Raw genomic sequence first — 20,910 nt, 5'->3', positions numbered from 1 at the left:
TTATGAAGCAATTATTTAGCTAAAATATGTTCAGATTAATTTTCACCAATAAATGGAATGGTGATTTTAAGGATGTCTGTCTTTAATTGCTTAGCATTACCATAATATTAAAACAATTGTCTTTTTGTTCAAACATGAGAACGTCCAAAATCTACAACCATAGAATACATATAGTCCTTAAGGGGGGGAAAAAAAAGTATAACAACATAGGAATGTTTATTAACCTGTAGATGCTTCAGGTTATCCTGGCACATTCCTTTCAGCACCTTCAAAGCAGAAGTTCTCATGATAATGTTTTATATAGGCGATTAAATGTTGTATTTCTTTGCCATATCTTTTGCATGTTATGTGTGTACTATCCTACCCACAATATAGGAACTTCGTTATCATATTCCCAAATGGGGATCTCTTTTATGGAGTATTGTTTAGCCAGCCCACACATAATATTTTGGCCTCTAAAGCAGGGAGCTTAAATGTCCGTCAAAGCCCCCTTGCTTAACCCCAAATGTTGAAAAGTCTCAATTCTGTGCAATTCCTTTTCTCTACCTTCAGGAAAAGGTAAAAAAATTATAAAAGACAAACCAGAGTATGTCCTCCTCCCGTTATGTCCTGTTACCTATCTCAATAGAGGGGAACTAACAGTAAAAATGCCTTGTTCAAAACTGTTAAGTACCTTTCAAATGCCTGAGCAGCCAGCAAATATAACTTTCTTGTCTGAATAGGAAACACTGGGAATTTTATCTATTTGAATAATCAGGTGGTGTTTTCCCTGCTTTCTTGGTTGTTTTGAAAATGCCAACCAACCTCTTTTGTGTTAATGTTGAGCATAGATGTGTTTTTATTCATTTTATATAAGGGAAGCTACATTGTCTGCTGGCAACTGTTACAGGAAATGTTGGGGGCAGTCAGAGAACAACAAAAACATTTGGAAAGAGTGTAGTCATTTTACTTGTGCATATATATTTCAGAATAGCCATTGGAGTTGATCCTGCTGAAATGCATCTCCAAAGGGCTTTCTAAATCACTTGCATCAATATTGCATATGTCATCATCTATCAACACTGACTCTAGTGCCCTGCAATGTTGGCGTAGGTCTTTTTCAGATATAGTGAGGAGTTTTGGAATATCATATAACATCCCAAATAAAGGTATGACTTTGCTTTGTCCAGATGTTTCATTGTTCCAGATATACCAAGTCAACACTTCGGAGTCTCTTGCTTACAACATTTATTTAAACAGGGCCATCCTTACGGTGACCATATTTTCTTGGAAAAAATAAAGGACAAACCTGAAGAAGGGGCAAATCTGAAAGAGGCTCATAGGGATAAAAAAAAAAAAAGTTTACCGTATGTTTATTAATTTGCTTTACAAAGGAAAATCCAAGAGCAAAACCAAGAAAAACTTTACAAAAATTCATATTCTAATAAAAATATCTAAAATCAAACAGTATGTATGTAAATTTATTTTAAAAAGACAATTTAATTTCCATATTTTTCATGTGAATGTGAAAGACTGTGCATTAAGTGGTACCATTTGTATAGTAAAAGTTAAATGACCAAAATAAAGGAGAAAAGTGAGTTTTTGAAAAATAAATAAATCTAAAAGATAGCCTTCTGAGATAAAGGACTGTCCTTTATAATAAAGGACATACTGTATGGTAATTGTAGCCATGCTACAACGTAATCCCTACAGAAATGTGAAACCCTGTATATTTCTAGTGGTCCTATTTTCCCTGCTATTGTTTTCCCATTAACAAATCATGTTAGAGAATTAGCCTCCGAAATGGCAACTATGGCATTATCTATCTCCAGTTTGGTGTTTGATAGGCTTTATTGCCTCTACCTGACTTTCAAATTGTGTGGCACTCAGTGGTGTCTGTATCAGGAATGATTTCCCAGATGCTGCTTCAAAATGCGTCACTGATAAGTCAGTGAATAGAAAACACATAGATGCTTTGAATTATATTTTAAAAATCAGTCTCACTAGAAGCTGATGTAGCATCATTGATCACCAATTCAATGAATGAGAACTGCATGGAGGAAAACAATGTGAGAATCTCTCAGATCAGTGCCTTCTCTGTTCTTCCAGGCTGGCACTATTTCTATAGCTCTGCCCTCATATTAGCTATGGCAATTCAAATATCTTCCATTTTTTAAGAAGTACATTTGTCATACCAGCTCTTACATTATTATTAATGCTAATGAATTTTACAAAATGCTGACAGTCACCATTGACAGTTTCACTGGATTCTATTGTTGCAAAATGCATCACTCAAGTAATACAATTGTGTCATGGGGCTGTGCACGCATGCGTGAGATGTGGTGCCTTGGGCTCCCTCTGATTCCCAAGAGGGGTTTTCAAAGCCTTCCTTCCAGGACCCCATTTCTCTCTTCCCACAGCTCCTGGGGATAGCCAAAATTGATGCAGTCAATTTTTAAATTTAACTGGAAACAAACTCAGTCATATGCTGACTCCTTCTAGTGAGTTGTGTTGTGGGGATGGGGCCAAAGAAAAAGGTAAGCTTCCATGTCTTTTAACTTGCTCTCATGTTGTAGCTATGAGTATATCTTTTTTTAAAATTTTAATCTAACACCATAAGAAAATTTTAAAATCTGATTTAAATTAAAAATCTAATTTAACTAAAAATAATTTGATTTCCCCTTCCCCAAAATCATGGATTTTATCTGCTATTAATATGTATAGTATAGTGTTCCTTGCTATGGAGTGGTTCAGTTATTAAAAATATTGTAGAGCACATCTGTATTAAAACCTACTAGTAAGATTTATTTATTTATCATATTTATATAGCCGCCCATCTCACAAAATGTGACTCTGGGTGGCGCACAATAAAAAATTAAAAAACAATATAAAAAACAAGAGTTTAAAAATTAATACTACAATTAAAAAAAGGCAAGGAGAGAGTGACAGGTATTAACAACAGTGAGCCACCTCAACAACTGACCATTCCCTTGGGGCCCCCAAGGCTGATGACATAGATGAGTCTTGAGGGACTTGTGAAAAGTTAACAGGAATGGAGCCCGGGGGTGGGGGGATGATGTTCCAGAAGGCGGGGACCACAGCAGAAAAAACACATCTCTGGGGTTCCACCAGATATAGCTCTTTAGCAGATGGGACCCACAACATACCTCTTCTACTGGATCTGATGGGATGGGGAGATGTAATGGGGAAGAGGTGGTCCCTCAAATAACATTGCATTTGAATTTAGAATGATCTATTCTATAAATTAACACTGAAACATCTTCAGTATCCCATTCCTTAGACTCTGGAAATGTATACTTAGGGCTGCACCCAGTTTACTTAATTGGAACTAAGTCTCACTAAATTCAAAATAATGTGAGAAAAAAACATGCATAATGGAAGACACACGTTTGTTTATCATATTTATATGTGTTTTGTAACTGTGATCCTTGTTCATATTCTTCAGAGAAGGCTGATTCACTATCAGGTGTCCTCCATATGTGTTAGCACTTCAGCTCTGACAATAATCAGCCAATTCCAATGGATTTGGAGGGCACCAAATGAAAAAAGACTATTCTAATTGTTAATTCTATGATAATTACAATTAACAATTGTGTTTGTTGACATATTTTGAGATAGTTTGAAATCTTTCAATAATCTTCCACTCAATCATGGTATTCTCCCCCCCCCCCAATGGTCACTTTGAGATCTGCAGCACAGTGTTCTGGGCAATTAAAATGCTCTGATATTAATTTGTCCTTGTTTTAAGTCCTGATATCAAAGTTGGGTCCATTAATTCTTTTGCACAGAGTTTCTTTTGGTTGTCCTGTGTAGAATGAGAGGGGCACTGCTAGCAGATGATGACACATTGCAGATAAGCTACTTGTAATCTGTCTCACGTCTTCATCTCCATAACCAACCTGCCTTCCCCTTCTCCCAAAGTTGTTAATCAGAAAAAATGCCATCAGACTCTTTCTGATTTCAAACACCTCAGAGAATATTGGGATTCATGAGGAACTTGACAAGCTGGAACAATAAGCAGAAACCAGCAGATACATTTCAACATGAAGAAGAGCATAGTCCTACATTTGGGTATCAAAAAATCAAAGATGAATACATAATGGGAGGGTCCATAGTGGGCAGTGATACATGAAAAAGGGATCTGGGTGTCTTGGTGGATCACAAGCTGAACATAAGTAAACAGTGGGATGCAGCTACATAAAAGCAAACACAATCCTAGGTTATATCGACAACCTAGCCATTATTCCTGTCTTCTGCATTGGCCAGACTGTCCATAGAATACTGTGTTGCATTCTGGGCACTGAATTTTAGGAAAGACATAGTCAACTGGAGCATGTCCAGAGGAGAGCAGTCAAGGTGCTAAGGGGCTTGGAGCAAAAAACTGTTTGGAGGTATTGGATATCTTTAGCCTAGAGAAGAGAAGACTGCAGGAAGATCTGACAATTATCTTCAAGAATCTGAATGATTGTTACACAAATGATGTGGCAATTGCTCAGAGTTGTTCCAGAAGACTAGGCAAAAAAGGTGAGTTTAAATTACAAGAAAATAGGTTTCGGGTGATCATCAAGAAATAAGGTCCTAATGATGAGAGCTGTTCAGTGATGGAACCAACTGCCTTGGGAGATGGTAGATGATCTAGTAGTGGGTGATGATGGTGATGATTTCACTATTTTAAAAATTGAAAAAAAAATGTAGTGGATTCCTACACAGGGGAGAGGGTTTGACTAGATCATCTCTAAAATAATTTCTAATTCTAACATTCTATGATTCTATAAAAAATTGAATACAAATTGGAAGACACATGACAAACTAGATAATGTTAAAGGTTTTGTTATTATGAAATGAACAGTAATACAGGTAATCCTCGACTTACGACTGACTATTTGTTTAACAACTGTTTGAAGTTACAGTGGCACTGAAAAAAGTGACTTATGACTGGTCCTTGCACTTAACAACCTTCGCAGTGTCCCTGCAGTCACATGATCAAAATTCGGGCACTTGGCAACTGGAATATATTTAAAATGGTTGCAGTGTCCTGGGGGCATATGATCACCATTTGTGCCCTTCCCAGGGGGCTTTTGACAAGTAAAGTCAATGGGGGAAGCTGGGTTCACTTAGTGACTGTGTGATTCGCCTAACAACCATGGGATTTACTTAATGACTATGACAAAAAAGGTTGGAAAATTGGGCGGGACTCACTTAACCACGTTGCTTTACAATGGAAGTTCCAGTCCCAATTGTGGCCGTAAGTTGAGGACTACCTGTAGTTTGAACTTATATAAAGTATCTATTTTGGATTGAATAAAACTTAAATTGTAGCCTACAAAGTCAAATACTTTGTTATGTAAGCTTTTTATATTGTAAAACAATATGAAGTGACACAGAGATGCCAATTTTTATTTATATTTACAACATTTTTTCTAAATTTTCAAAAGCTTGATCTAGATATGTGAAATCTTTTTTATATAGTAGTTTTATTAAAGATTACAATTAAAACAGTAAAAAATAATACAATCTAAAAATAGAATAAAAAGAAAAAAATAGAAGGTGCAAAAAAGAAAGAAAAAAGAACAAAAGAGAAAGAGAAAGAGAAAAGAAAAAAGAATATAGTAGAGAAAAAGAAAAGAAATATGTAAAGAAGTGACTTCCCATCTTCATCACAAGTATAAACAATTTTAGTAACTTAGCACCTTCTCTTAAAATACAACAAATGACCTCTTCTTCCCATATCCTATCTCTTATCTATAAGCAAATCCATAAAGTCTCATCATTTTAGTCGTGATGTCAGCAAAAATCCATTAAGAGTCACCAGAGATACAGATACAGATAGTCCTTGCTTAATGACCATTCATTCAGTGACCATTCAAAATTATGATGGCGCTGAAAAAATGGACTTATGAGTGGTCCCTGAAGTTACGGCTGTTGCAATGCCCCCGCGGTCACGATTAAAATTCAGGTGCTTGGCAGCCTGCCTACACTTATGACTACAGGGGCGCTGCAACTCCCCCCCATCTATCTCCCCCCCGTCTATCTCCCCCCCCCGCCATCTATGCTATTGAAGGGCATTATTTTGATACACAATTTTATATTCTATATATACACAATTTTATATTTTATATATATACAGTATATATATGCTTCACATAATGTATAACCATACCTGTAACAGTGCACTCTATTTTATTTCTAAAGGGTTAACTTGCTTTTGCTTTGTAAAGAGCACTGGTTTCTTCCCCCCCCTTATCTCTTTGCTGAATGCCCGGATTGTCTTCGAATAAACAATTAGCTGAATACAAGCTGTTTGTTGTACCAAGTTTGCAACAGTTGTGGGGCCCTACATTCTAGAGAGAGATAAGAAAAATCTTGTATGCCATTCCCTTGGTAACCAGAAGAAAAAGTTACATTTAAGTTTACCTTCCTAAGAACCACCTTTCACTTGCTCAGACCGTCCCAAAAATCCCTTGTATGGGTATGAGGGGATGTACTATCTGATTACATATTTAAATGTCTATAAAGCCTCTGATGTTTGTTTTGTGAGGTGTGATTCCATCAACATCTCTTGTTAATGTGTTGATTGGGGTCACCCAGCTGTGTCTTGATCAAAATACATCTGCTATTCATCAGAAGTCTCATCTCAAGTCTTCTTATTGGCATTTTATTGAAACTTGGGAAATAAAAGTGCCATACACTATTTTGGCTGCCCTGCACAGTGGTACTCATCGGTGGAAGTGCTGGGACTGGGGCTGAAGTAGAGGCCCGAAGCCTTCAGCAATCTCAGCCAGCTGCCACCATCTCCAGGCCTTGACTTCAGCCCCAGTGCCACTGCTGCCACTGAGAAATGCTGCCTCAAGCCCCACACTGCTGGCCTTCACTGCCTCACACTGTTTCCCAAGTTGCGCATCCCTCATACCTTCTGCAATCCACGTTCCATTCCGTCCCCAAGCCGCACCTCTCATTCCTTCCCCAAGCCAAAGTCCTGTTCCTTCCCCAAGGCGCATGTCCCATACCTTCTGCAAGCTGGCGTCCCATTCTTGTGATCCTTCAGAAATCTTCTGGTCTTCCCGAAGTCTTGCGAGAATCAGACACCGGTTTGCAGAAGGAACAAGAGGAACTAGCTTGGGGAAGGAATGGGACGCCGGCTTGCAAAAGATATGGGACACGCGGCTTGGGGAAGGAATGAGAGGTGCGGCTTGGGGAATGGTGTGAAGTGGCAAAGGTCAGTGGTGTGGGGCTTTGTTCTGTTTCAAGGTAGCAGACACAGTTGCCAAGGAGCAGAAGCAGATAACAGCATACAAGTTGTAAATCAAAGACTTAGCAAAGTAAAATACTGTTTGCAGTCAGAGAAGTGAAAGAATGTAGTCTAGTTACATTGCCAAAAGTCATGAAGCCAAATTGAGTAGTCAGCCAGTCCAAAAGTCAGGAATTCAAGAACAGGATACACACAAGACATGAACTAGGTTTTCAAAGAGTTGTTTTCCAACAGAGAGTGAAGGCAAAGCAAGCTACATAAATCTCTCTGCTGGCAGCTGGCTGCAATTATTCAGGGCTCACCCTTTGCATTGCGAGGAGTCTCCTTGATTGATGCTGCTCTGCTCACCTGTGTGTCTGGAACTGGGGTTTGGGGGTCATGCCTCATCATCTGACTGCTCCAGCTGATTGGAAGATGCCTGTAGGCTGATCAGCCTCAGATGCATCATGGTTTAATGATTCCTGAGGCTGACATTCCCCAGGCTCAGCTGGAGCAACCTAGTCAGAATCAGATTCAGAATCAGGCTCTGAATTGTGGTTCATGACAGGCCTGAGGCAGCATTTCTCAGTGGCAGCGGCAGCACTGGGGCTGAAGTTGAGGCCTGGGGAGAGTTGCCGCTGGCTGAGACTGCTGAAGGTCTCTGGTCTGTACTTCAGCCCCAGCCCTTCCACTACAGGTGCTATGCAGGTCGGTCAAAAGGGCATAGATGTGGGTGGAGATGGGCGGGTGGGGAGAGTTGCAGTGCCCCTGCACTCATAAGCGCTGCAGAGCCGGGCTGGGGTGGCTGAGGCTTCCAGGGGTGGCTGCCACTTGTGTGCGGTCAGCTCTGAGCCTCCCAGGGCCTCCCCCACCCCTGAGGCACCCCCGTACTCCTTACCTGGGACTCTGTCAGCTTAATGACCCACGATTCTCGCTTAATTAAGGCAGCTGGGAATGCCAGGATTGCGGTCGCTAACTGAAGCAGCCATGTGATGATTCACTTAACAACTACAACACTTAGTGACCTAAATTCCAGTCCCAATTGTGGTCGTTAAGCAAAGACTACCTGTATGTGAAATTTCATTGGTCATATTTAAATCTTTCTCATAGCATCAATGGGACCTCAAATAAGTTGATTAAATCAAGCCTTAAAAAATCACTCATAGACTTTAGATTTCCTGCAGCCTTAATGGCATGCCTGATACCAATGCCTTGCCATCATCACCATAAACTATGTCAATATTTTCTCCTCTGAAACTACACTGCAGTTCTTTCTGTTATTCTCCTCGTCACCCAACCAAAGCTACCAACTTGCTTTAGAGCTGGTACTAGACCATGTGTGGAAACTTGTACCTTTGCAAATATTGTTGGATACCACCTCCACTTGGTCCCAATCAGCATGGGCAATACTTGGGCATTGAGGGAGTCAGAATCTAACAGCTTCTAGAACAGTTTTGTCCAAACTTGGCCACTTTAGGATGAGTGGACTTCAACTCCCAGAATTCCCCAGCCAGCCATGTTGGACAACACTGTTCTAGAAAGTCACTTGTTCCCCACCCCCACCCCTGGTTAGGTTTCCTCCATTTTTTCTCAATTGCTTTGATGAACAGTCACTGCAGGGCAACCAAACTTTTTTTTGTTAACATTGTGGAAAGGGTTAGAGTTCATATTAGACAATAAAAGCACGCTGAGTCACGCTGAATTGCTTCCTAAAAGGAGAAAAATATCAAAGGACAAAAGACTAGAAACAGATTTGAAATTATCTGTATAGTGTACAATCATGTTTTCCTAATTTACAACAATGCAACAGAAAGGATTATTAAACAAGTTTCTATCAGTGTTTGCATATTACTGATAATGGATATTGGCCTCTTAAGACATTGATGCCAGTAGTGGCATGCTATTTTTTGTCATATGTTTTGCAGAAATTATCATCTGTGCAGAATGTATGTAGATCGCTGAGATTTATTTTGATCTTTTTCCTGATGAAGATGTATTTTGTGACTGATCACAAATCCTGCTTTTATTGATTTTAGTCATTTTTTAATTTTCTGACTGTCCAGATCGTTATCTGGCAGTGTATGAAATACACCATCGATGTATTTTGTTTGTAATTTAATAATTATTTTTAAAACAATCTCTGTGCATTCTCTTATATTATACAAATATTCAAATTTTGTATTTTATTACAATTGGACTCGTGTTGCTAGATTTTTTCCCCCAGTATTTGAATTACATTACCAACATCAAACCACAAGATGGCAACAAAGTTTCTCATGTAGTCACCTTTTTACACGCATCTTGAAACTCTGACTCATTCATCTTTTAATCATTCATATATAATGACTTCTCTTCATTCTCTGAAGAGAAGTCATAATATATATTATGACATTATCTTTTCCTTTTAAACTATGTAAAGAATATAAAGGAAAACAACAGCAACAATGTAAAAATGAAGACGTGACTGCTGTGAATGTGGAATTTCATTTGCATTTATTCAACAGTCCCTCCCAAACTCCAAAATGGCATTTCTCTGATGGGATGGAGGAGTGTCACAATATTTTTAAAAAGAATTAGCCAGTGTATAGACTTTTTCAAAGTACATTAAAAGGTAGAAACCTATTACAAAGTATGTAAAAAACAACAATCACATTAGTGCAAGAGGTTATGACTTATCTGTATGGAGGCACTGAACAACGACATAATTGCAATACAAGCCCTTTTATTTATCCTCACAAGTCTTTAAGGGCTTTGGGGTTGCTTTATGTTAGGTAACATTTATTTTAACAATAAATTAATGGGATTCCCATTACAAAGCTGGCAACACCATAGAAAGATTTTGCCCATATGGAGGACTTAAATTAGATGGTATGTTACAATCTGCAATTCACTGGAACAATGGACTGCATATCAACGTCAGTTGAAAGTGAATCTATATAAGGCAGATGTTATTAATCAACAGTGATGGTTCATTTGTGAGGGCACAAATATCAGCCAGGAGTCTCAGCTTCTCCTCAATTCTACAGTCCCCTCTCTCTTGTTAAGTCATTAGTCCAGGATGTGGCTGCTATTTGCTAATCATCATACATTCCCTTATACCTTAATTATTGTTAGTGCAGTCTTCATAAGGATATATCCTGAAGGCGACTAATTGCTCAGAGCACATTAAACTTGGTCGCCAGGGGATGAATATCTTCTGGGTACCATTCAAAATATGCTAATATTTACATTTTAAACTCTTCAATGGGCCATGATCTATATTAGAGAGAGAGAATCTTCTCCTTGTCCATTCTTCCCCAAATGATTTTCTCTGAGATTAGGTGAAAAGTGGCTTCTTGAATATTCTACCACACCCATATGTCAGGGCATGTGAAATAAGCATTTTTAAAGATTTCTATTTAACCTCATGCTTTAGTATTCACTGAAAAAGGCATTCAGAATTTTTTGAAACAGCTTTTAAATGAAGGGCTGATTCAGAAAAGCTTGCATAACATTTAAATACTTTCTATAAATATTATGATTTGCAACTAAATGTGCAAACCAACTCCTGTGAAACAACATTTGGTTCAATGCAGCTAGGAGACAGAGGCAGATGTTTGGGAGGCTTATCTAGATGATATGCAGTGAGAAAAGGACAGAAATGTGCCAATCAAAACCCATTGTACCCTTTTGCCCTACCAAATACTCAGATGAGAAAAAGTTATATCATTACAAAGGCAGGGGCATTATTGGTATTGTGAGAATTACTTCTCACACAGTCAGTGAAAATTAAGATAATAGCAAATCTGACCATTGTAAAAAGAAAGGACGGATGGAAACAAGTCAGGCAACTCAAAAGAGAGGACTAAATAGTCTGGTATATAAATCAAGAAGAAAAGCTAAACAGATTGTAAAAACGGTAGCTCTTGAATCAAAGCAGTTGCAAAAATTTGATTATGGCTTTGTACTTTCTTCAGTAAAAACTACTTATCTGAATTTCTTGTGAGATTGCCTAAGTGGTTCGTTCCTACGGGGGGGGGGGTGAGGGAGGGGGAAGAAAGAAAGAAAGAAAGAAAGAAAGAAAGAAAGAAAGAAAGAAAGAAAGAAAGAAAGAAAGAAAGAAAGAAAGAAAGGAGGGAGGGAGGGAGGGAGGGAGGGAGGGAGGGAGGGAGGAAGGAAGGAAATATTTTTAAAGGGTTGCTTTGATAAAGTCTGATTTATAGAAATTGCTGTTGTGGAGTCTTTGGTGCTCTCTGAGCTTGGTTGTTTGCTTGCAGACATTCCATTACCCAACTAGGTAAATTATCAGTGCGAGTTAAGTGTGGGGCTCCCTGTTTATATACAATAGCTTGCCCTGCCAGTTTTGGGTGTGTGTGTTTTTCTCCAACATACAGTGAGTCATCCATGAACACCAACTAGTAGTCAGAAGACTTGATGAAAACTCCTTAATCTCATAGCACATGGACAGACTCAACCATAGTTTCAACTGGGAAACCATGAGCATCCTAGACCAAGCTAAATCTAAAAACATCAGGGAATTCCAGAAGCTTGGCATTCAGACAAATCAGCCATCAATAGACACATATAGATAAACCACATTTACACACCATTCAAAAGAGACAACAAAAAGCTAAGAAGGAAACAAAAAGACCAGAACACATCCTCTCCAGCAGCCAACACCCAGATAAGCAGGGATTAACACCAGGCAAACAATAAAGCAGAAAACATTACCATAATCAAAGAATTACCAAGGAGAAAACCACACCCCCACCAAAACTGGCGGAACAAGCTACTATATATAAACAGGGAGCAAACCCCACACTTATTCGCACTGATAATTTACCTAGTTGGGTAATGAAATGTCTGCAAGCCAACAACCAAGCTCAGAGAGCACCAAGGACTCTATAGTTCAATTCTGAGCTACATATATTCTCTTCTATTGAAATTGCCCATGAGTAAATCTGCCATTAGTACCAATGACAGCTTCCCCTCCTTATACAAGTAACAATCTTGGACAGTGATTTCATCATAACCACAAAATTCCAGGGGAAGAGGTGTTAAACCCCATTTTTCTGAATAATATGTTCTATAAGACAAGATATGTGAAACTTCATTTGCATCTAGTTTAGCCCTAATAATTGACTTAAAGCTGGGACTTCTGGTATTGCAATGTTTTAGACAGGATTCTGTGTATAGGCTTTCATGGTCAGTATCTGTCGAGCAGTGTTGGGCTTCAGGGTTGAGTGACTGTGGTCTAAACAACAGATTTCCTGATGTTTCACCAGCAACTGTGGCTGGCATCTTCAGAGGCAATATACCCAACAGGATTGTCTGTACTCATACAGACATATCAATACCCATTCAAAAGTAATCCAAATTCTGCTTGAGAAAAAGCCTGATTATAGATTATATTTGCTGTTCACTAACGTGGTGCTTCTCCAGTATGTTGGACTACAAATCCTATAGCGACTGGTAACTTTACTTTTTTGACCATAGGGAGGATAAAAAAGGATATGCAGAGTAATGAAGCCCCAATATCTAGTCATTGAATGTTTTTCAAAGATATGCCCAGACATATTTAAGAATATTTCCAGAACCCTGTGGACTAGAAACTTGATTCTTAAAAAACAATTATAAGTTGAGATTCTCAAGAAGTTTTCATCTCTATGAAAAAGACTGTGTTGGACTCAAGAATTCATAACAACCTTCTCTGCACTGTCACTATGTCTACCTTGTATAAGGTAATAATATTAATTGCCTAGCAACACGGAAAATTATTATTTTGCAGTATTTCTGAAATAAAATGTAATGTTGGGACAGAATTTGAAAGTAACATTGTCAGCATTTACAAAAAATTAAGCAACTTTCCACCAACCCCTTCGAAACTTAAACTGTAGTATATTAAAGGAGTAGTGACAAATGGTAACCAGTCTAGCTAAACATCTAGCGGGGATTAAATCTGTTTCCCCTATCTTCCCAGGAAAGAATGATCCAAAAGTAACCTAGTCCCTTCCAACTGGTAATTATAACTAAATCATGTCTAAAGAATAACCCTGGCATCTAATTAATGCATAAAAGATTTCTGATTACTCAAGGGAAGTATACAGTATTTAAATATTCTGCCTTAAAGATGGCATATAGGAACAGTTAGTTCATGTGTCTTTCATTTGGAATTCCCAATGGCTGTCTACCTAACTGAGAGGAAAGGTTGTTTACAATTTCTCATTGTGAGCCATAGGCATGATAGAAAACAGGGAATGACTTCTATACCTCCATCCCCACCCCCAGGGCTGTTGCAGACCACCTGGAAGAACTCTACTGAGGACTGAATTACCAGTTATCAGGAAATGTCAAGTGTATGGCTGGAAAACACTTAACAAGACTAGGATTGTGATAGCTATAGCTTACAAAATATAGGTAGTCCTCGACTTACAACCATTTGTTTAACAACCGTTCGAAGTTATGGTGCTGAAAAAAGTGACTTATGACTGGCCTTCGCATTTACAACCGTTGCAGCATCTCTGCAATCACAAAATCAAAATTTGGGCACTTGGCAACCAGCATGTATTTATGACAGTTGCAATGTCCTGGGAGCACGTGATTGCCATTTGTGACCTTTCTGGGGGCTTCCGACAAGTAAAGTCAATGGAGGAAGCCAGACTTGCTTAATGACCACATGATTTGCTTAATGACCATGGCAAAAAGGTTGTAAAATCCAGCACAACTCACTTAACAACCACATCTCTTAGCAATGGAAGTGCTGGCCTCAATTGTAGTTGTAAATCAAGGGCTACCTGTATAGTTATTTGCTATAGAAAGAATACTGGAACAGATGAAGACAGGCTTGAGTCCACCACAAGCCTATATACTTAGTGTAATTCTACCTGAATACTAAGCTGCTGCAAACAAATCTCAAAAGAATTTTTTTCAGTATGGTAAGAGAGATATGACACTCCAAATACTTCCTGGTTCTTCTGGCTGCAGAAGTGAGGCACAGTGTTCCTTTTCTTCAAATCCTGTTGCATTTATTGTTTTCAAACAACAGCTACTTCTTTCTTTCACTGTACAGCACATTCCTTGGCACTGTCAGTGTCTTCTCCCAAGATATCAGGATTCAAGCTTTTTTTCCTCTCTATTTCCACCTGAAAAGAAAAGGAAGCTGGAAGTTTTGTGGAAAACAGTGGAAGGCTACCTAATTTCTGTTTTGTAGTGTTTCACTCAAGAACAACTTGCTCCAAAGCAAGGATGGACAGTACTCTGGTCCACAGATGACAGGTGTGCAGAACAGACTCCAGCAAAAGCAGGCTCCTCCCACACTGCTGACATCAGAAGCACTGAAGTAGTGCCATGGTGGTCCATTGGAGGATGGAAAAGTCCTCCAAACTTGGATATATAAATTTGAGGGGGAGGGATTCCCCAAACCCTATATAAAGCAAGTGGGGGAACAAAGAAAAAAACATCTGGTATATATAATATACTTTTTCTTTCTCTCCATCAGATTTATGCACATATAAAATTATACTGAATGAGGCATATTTATCTGTAGCTTCAGTTCTTTGGCGATTTGTGACTCCAATCAGATGATAAATGCACAGAACCCCATCTAGAATCTTCTACAGTTTACATAATTGTGATAATTATTGAGTGGAATCTCACCCTCTATGCATACTGTACAAGCAAGCATGGCTCCTCTCAAACCCCCTCAGTTCCTAAGACCAATATAGTGGATCTGAAAGAACAATAAGGTCACTTGAGACCAAGCTAGTGGGAGGGTGGGCTGTGTGAATTCACAGATGACCACTCAAGAATTGCAGTGATAGGCAGGTAACCATTTCTTCTTCACCACAATCTCTGTGATTCACATGGGTAAGCAACAAACTTCTTAACCAGCAGATGTCTAGTTCATAAGATGACCAATGAAAAGATGATGCTTCCAAAAATTATATCTCTATGTCAGTGGATCCAGCCTATAGTGATGGATGAAAGTGGAGGACAACCCACATGGCTGCTTGACATAACTCCAGTATGGGAAAACCCCAGAGGGAGGCTCCAATGCTGCTGTTCTCTTGTGAACTAAGCATATGATCAGAAGGGAATTCAGTTATTTGGCCAACTTGTGGCAAAACTTGATAGTTGCTATTATTCCTTAGGATAAATTCTGGGGGCTGGGGAGTTGAAGTGTGGGGTGGGGGGCAGAACCAAGCTCTTTAGATGGACCTTGGATGGTCAAGAATAAACATTGATTCTTGTGAATGGTTCTGTATAATTCAGATAAAAAACAAAAGTGCAATGAACATTTAAAGAATGCTGCCATGATTTCAGTGGTGTTTTGGGGTTTGGGGAAAAAAGTAGGCAATATGATTCCAAATGGAAGGCTGAGACTGATTTTGGAAGAAAGGAAGTATCTGGGCAGGCTACTTCATTCCTATACAAATAAAGAAGGGAAGATATAAGGCACACAGTTCTTCAGCCAATGAGCCAATTTCCTGGCTACCAGAAAGACTATCATCCATGAGAGGAAATGAACTGGGACAGGAGACACAAGCTGAAAGGATTTAAATGTTAAAATACAGAGAGAACAAGGGCAAGACTATAGGCCCAAAGTGGTAGGAATGTTGGATGGAAATATACCGGACTGCTCATAAAATGCTTCATTAGCAGACTAGAAAGAGAAGTACTGCCTGAGGAAGGAAAAATAATGATATGACTCTCTTTAATGAAGAGAGAACTAAAGCTAGCAGTTTCAAATATAAAAGAAAGGCCACCATGTATTTATTTTTATTTATTTATAATTTCAGTCTATAAGGACAGCCAACTCACAGAAGGGTACAGATTAAAAACAAAATCCAATATATTAATTCAACAAAGAAATACATAGCCAGGGGAAACAGACATAGCACGAACACTGAATATAACCTTTTCAGGCTGATGCATACTCAACCTAACCCAGAGGCTGGGGAAACAGCCAAGTCTTCAAGGTTCATTTAAAGGATAGCAAGTTGACCAAAGAAAAGATGAGACCCTTTCAAAGATTACATTTCTGTGGGAATAGGGTGAAACTATAGTGATGGAGGAAGGTGGAGGGTCAGGGCTGTTTGAACCTCCAAAGGAATACTATTCCAGTGGACAGGTGGCACAACAGAGAAGGGACACCTTCTAGGTGTCAGTCCTATGAGATAGACCAGGTCAGGAAACTGACTCCACGGGAAAATTAGAACTACACTTTGTTGATATAGGATATAGTAAGAGAATCTTGCAGGTCTGCTTGTGCTTCCCTCCCTCTTATAACCTGATGATTTGGGGAGGAGCCAGCTTGAGTCTCTCCCTAACAGTATCTCCTTTCTAGGATTCAAGGAATACTTCTGTCCTTGTTTCTGTAACAGCTTTTGAAAATTCCATTCAAGGCCATTCCATAGCGCTCTATACTAGGTTCCATTAGATGGCATTGCTTAATAGATCAGACCTGACGCACGCCCACTCTGTTCAATCTTACCAGAAACAGAAACAATAGCAGAGAGGAATTCCTTAGAAAGCTAGGCCCTATGCCATGAAGGGCTTTGCAAGAGCTGTGGATCTAGGAGAACTACCTTGTAAGAAGCTTCTGAGAAATTAACCTAACCTGCTCTATCTTGTCTAAAGGGGTGGTGGAATGGAATTTTCCAAGTTGCAATGCAGAGGGAATTGAGATCAGCATGGAAGACTTGTCCCTGATGGATGGAGAAGAACTGGGTAAGTCCAGAAGGTACAACTGACAGGCAAGGCAGAACAATAGCACAGCCATTATTGCAAAGGCCACCAAGAAAGCATTTGGTTAAATCCATGTTGATATTTTTCTGGACTCCAGTGAACAAAGTGATGGGCTATGCACATGTAAAATCTGAGTTCATTTCTAGAAAAGTAGAAGGCTTCAGCAAGAGAATGGGGATCTATCCCATTCTGTTGCAAAATAACAGGCACTGTCAGCTGTTCTGAGATGCAAGCAGGTTGGTGCCAGTTGTCCTGTGATGCAAGCCAACTGGCTTTGGAGTTAGCTCAAGGGAATTTGATGAGAGCCATTGCCAATGGATACAGTTTCTATTTGTGGGTGGTTTTTCTGATTCCTTTGAGTTGGTTGACAAGGGTGTTTTAGCATTCAGGTGTATGGATTACTTGGATGAAGATGGGGTGACCGATCTTTACACACCTTCTGGAGTAATGTTTTATAATACATTGATAGAATTATTGAGAAAACTAGTTTTTAAAGATATGTATATTGTTCTGAATTATATGCCAATGATTTGGAATTTAACATATTCAGAACAAAAATGAATTTTTCATGTTCTATCAATAGCAAAAAGAATAATCTTTATGAGATGGAAAAATTCTGTAATTCCAGATACAAAGGACTGGATTTCAGAGATGTGTGATTTAGCAATTTTTGAAAAAAAAATTATACATTTGGTTAAACAGAAAATGTCACATTATCTCTCCCTTTGGGAAAAAAAATTGGACAGACTTGCAACATTGAACGTTTAGTTTTTCCTTTTAAAGACTAACAACATCTGGTGTACTTAGGATACAGTTGTAATTACAGGGTGTTTTTGTTTCTGTTGTTCTTTTTATGTACTTTCTTATTGTGTAATGTTCTTCTTTCCTCTTGTTTTTGTGTATGGTAAATTGTTCATTTTTATTTTATATTATTTTATGTATATTTGTTTGAAAATGGATTAATAAAAACTATTTTTGTTTTGGAAAAAAAAACCATCCAAACTTTAATTTACGATTTAAAAGAGGGGGAAACTTTGTGCTACATTTTGGTTTATGAATTAGATTATTGCAGAATGGTCCAATAAAATATGGACAATATGACCATGGAGACAGTTCCAGTGCCTTCCAAACTGCAAGAACCTTGAGTTTGTTGATGTGTCATGAAGCCAAGCACCTAGGATACAGAAACCCTAGAGATGGGCTACCCATCCAGATATGGATAATGGTGAGGACATGCATTGCCAAAGGATGCACAAAAGGAATGTCTCCAGTGAGATTTCTGCTCTCTGCTACCAGTGGAAGGAATTCTTTAATACAGAATGGAAAAAAGGAAAGGAGCCTCTTAATGTTCAAATGAACAAACAGAGGAACAAGGCCAGTTTGGTGAAGCAAACAACTGAAATTGTAATTTAATATGATCCAATAGTTGGGGAAAAACAAGAGCTCTGACTTTTGTTATAGAGAAAAACTTGTGTTCAAGCACCTGAAGCATATGGAGTCATGGCAGTGGTAAGGTAGTGGCTCCTCTGGCAGTATCTATTGTTGCTCCTTGATTGGGAGACTTCTTATAACTGATCCAGAGAACAAGATGCAGAAGCACCTGAACTATGTCATGAAAAAGCTTGACATGGGAATATGTAAGTAGGAATCAGTAATCTAGATAATGGAATGAAATTATATACCTTGGAGGTGGAGGGTATGACATAACATACATATACAAAAAATAGATGGAGCCACAGAGAGGCCAAATAATTAAACACTAAAATTAGTAAATGAGTAGAACTACTAACAAGTGAAAGTGGCAATAGCAAGATCTTTTAGAGACATGAAAGTATACATTCTGCAGATCTATAAATGTGAGCCACATCCTTCTAAAAATGGGAAAGTGAAAGCAATCTATATCCCAAAGTCAGAAGAACTAAAAAAAAACAAACAGTTGAGATGGTTATGAGATGGCAGATCTACTTGCTTCTCACCAAGGTCATTAAGCCACCAGTTGAGTGTCTCCCACAGAAATTCATGTCCTGCAGTACATAGGCAAGCACTCTTCTAGAAATAGGGAGGTAGAGCTGAACAGTATTAAACAGGGACAGTTGAGAACTAATTGGAGGAGAGCTGTTCATCAGAGAAGAGATTGGTGTTCATGGGAACTTTACAATGGCAAACTGGAGAGGACAAAAAAAAAGGAGAAAAGGAGACCAGAAATCACAAAACTAAGTACTTCAAGACTTTAAGACCTCCAAGGAGAAAGAGGATGAAGTGGTGAGCTGAGGAAGGGAGACTGCAGCTGGAGCTATGGGTGTGTGTAGGCAAGACAGGAGCTGAGAAGCTATAATCAGTAATCCAGCAGGCTGAACACCTCAGAATTCCAGGCAAAGCCGACCTTAAAAAGAAGTCAGGGGTGTGTGTGTGTGCAGTCCTGTCATTTCCCTCAACACTTTGTTATGCAGAGTCAAGAATCCTAACAGCTGCCAGGAACAGAGAAAGGAAGAGCTGGAAAACAGCTGAGCAAAATCTAGGAAGGCTTGGAGAAGAAGGCAGGCAAGATTTCTGTGTTCACCCACATGGGAGTTCCACAGAGGTCATTAGGAGAAAGGTGAAGGCTCAAGAAAAGAATGGCATTGTAGGAGGAGATGAACTGTTTTTGTCCTACTGTGAGCAACTGACTTCAGCCCAGATGCTTGAAAGAAGCAACTGGAAGAAACAAAACAAGTGACTTGGGGGAAAGTGGGGGCGGGGTTAAAATTAATAAAAGTCTAGGTTACCTATAAATCAATAAAAGAGTCAAGAAGGGCTAACAAAATATTCAAGGAGGAAGTAAGAACAGGAGTGGTTTAGTGTTTGGGCAAAAAAAGATATTGGTAAGTACAGAGAAAGGTTCAAGGTTAAAAACTGAAGTTTAACTATAGGAAATTAAATTAGAAAGGAGGACAAGATGTTTTGAGAAAAAACTATAAAGAGTTTTGAGGAAGAATTGAGAGAATATTAAGTAATGTTTTTAAAAATTATGAAGGAAAAAATAAGAAAGTATTTGATAAAGCAGAAGCATGATCAGATCAAGCATGAACATGCTAAACACTATGACAGTTCAAAACAAACCAAAACCAACAGAAGGGGTTCAGCAGGAGTCATGTCTAACTACACAGGGAAGTAGGGCCTTTCCCAAATGATGTTATATGACTACATGTGTCCAAAAGTGGTTCTGCATAGGTGTTATAACCCATATGAGTGAACAATTCAATAGATCCTGTTCTGACAAGTGGGTTGGATTACAGGACCTCTGAGGTTCCTTCCCATTCTATGATAATCTAATTATTAATTATATTATTAATAATAATATAATTCTATAATAATCTAAGAATCCATACTGAAAAGCTAAGTATTGTACAGAATGTTGTCCCATTGTAATTAAAAGTGGTTTTCCTGGGGCCCAGGAAAAAAATCCTTCTGACTCATTATATGAGATCATTTAATTTGAGATGTCAGGGTCTGAGCCTGGGGCCTTTTCACACAATGTATGTTTTGCCAAAAAGCTGGAGAATGCACCATTAATTTACTACAGGCAACTTACATGAGATAGCATAAAAGATCTGACTGTTCATACATTAGTGATTCTACTAGGAGGCATGCTATGAAAAGTTTTATTTGTATGCAGAAATAAGCAAACCCACAAGCTCCTCCAAGCCACTCCAACTCTGGAAGAAAAAAAGTGTGTGTGTGTGTGTGGGGGGGTTATCAGTTGTTCAACCATACCTTATAACTGTAATGTGCTGCATAATTCACCCACTTCCTCACATCCGTCTTGCCTTCCACAGAGATGGACCGAATGGCAGCCTTGGATGCTGAACTGGTTGGCATATCAAAGTCTACATCCACGTAGCGGACAAAACGAGAAGGCACTTCCTGGTCTGAGCCAAGCTCCAGGTGGCAAAAGAAGCAATGAGGATGACCTGCAG

At 38.8% G+C, this 20,910-nt stretch overlaps 1 protein-coding gene and 1 long non-coding RNA gene across 3 annotated transcripts in view; one reads left to right on the top strand and one right to left on the bottom strand.

Moving 5' to 3' along the window:
• LOC103052374 (uncharacterized) overlaps positions 1-20,908 on the top strand; it is a 26,584-nt gene extending 5,676 nt beyond the window's left edge. The window contains exons 2-3 of the long non-coding RNA XR_015796944.1: positions 16,847-16,936; positions 20,770-20,908. This is a non-coding gene — a long non-coding RNA (uncharacterized LOC103052374). The remainder of the gene's footprint in view (positions 1-16,846; positions 16,937-20,769) is intronic.
• Positions 12,654-20,910, bottom strand: part of STON2 (stonin 2) — an 85,562-nt gene continuing 77,305 nt past the window's right edge. For both annotated transcript variants that reach the window (XM_007434312.4, XM_025170568.2), the window contains exons 6-7: positions 20,708-20,910; positions 12,654-14,349 (exon numbers count right to left, since the gene is read on the bottom strand). In XM_007434312.4, the coding sequence (XP_007434374.1) occupies positions 14,266-14,349; positions 20,708-20,910 (287 nt within the window). In that variant the 3' untranslated portion in view covers positions 12,654-14,265. The remainder of the gene's footprint in view (positions 14,350-20,707) is intronic.

This window comes from Python bivittatus, unplaced genomic scaffold (genome assembly GCF_059951505.1).
Source record: "Python bivittatus isolate LINGU-HERP-01145 unplaced genomic scaffold, Pbiv_v1 ctg000480_np1212, whole genome shotgun sequence".
Taxonomy (NCBI): Eukaryota; Metazoa; Chordata; class Lepidosauria; order Squamata; family Pythonidae; genus Python; species Python bivittatus.
This window is presented reverse-complemented; position numbering and strand designations above follow the sequence as displayed.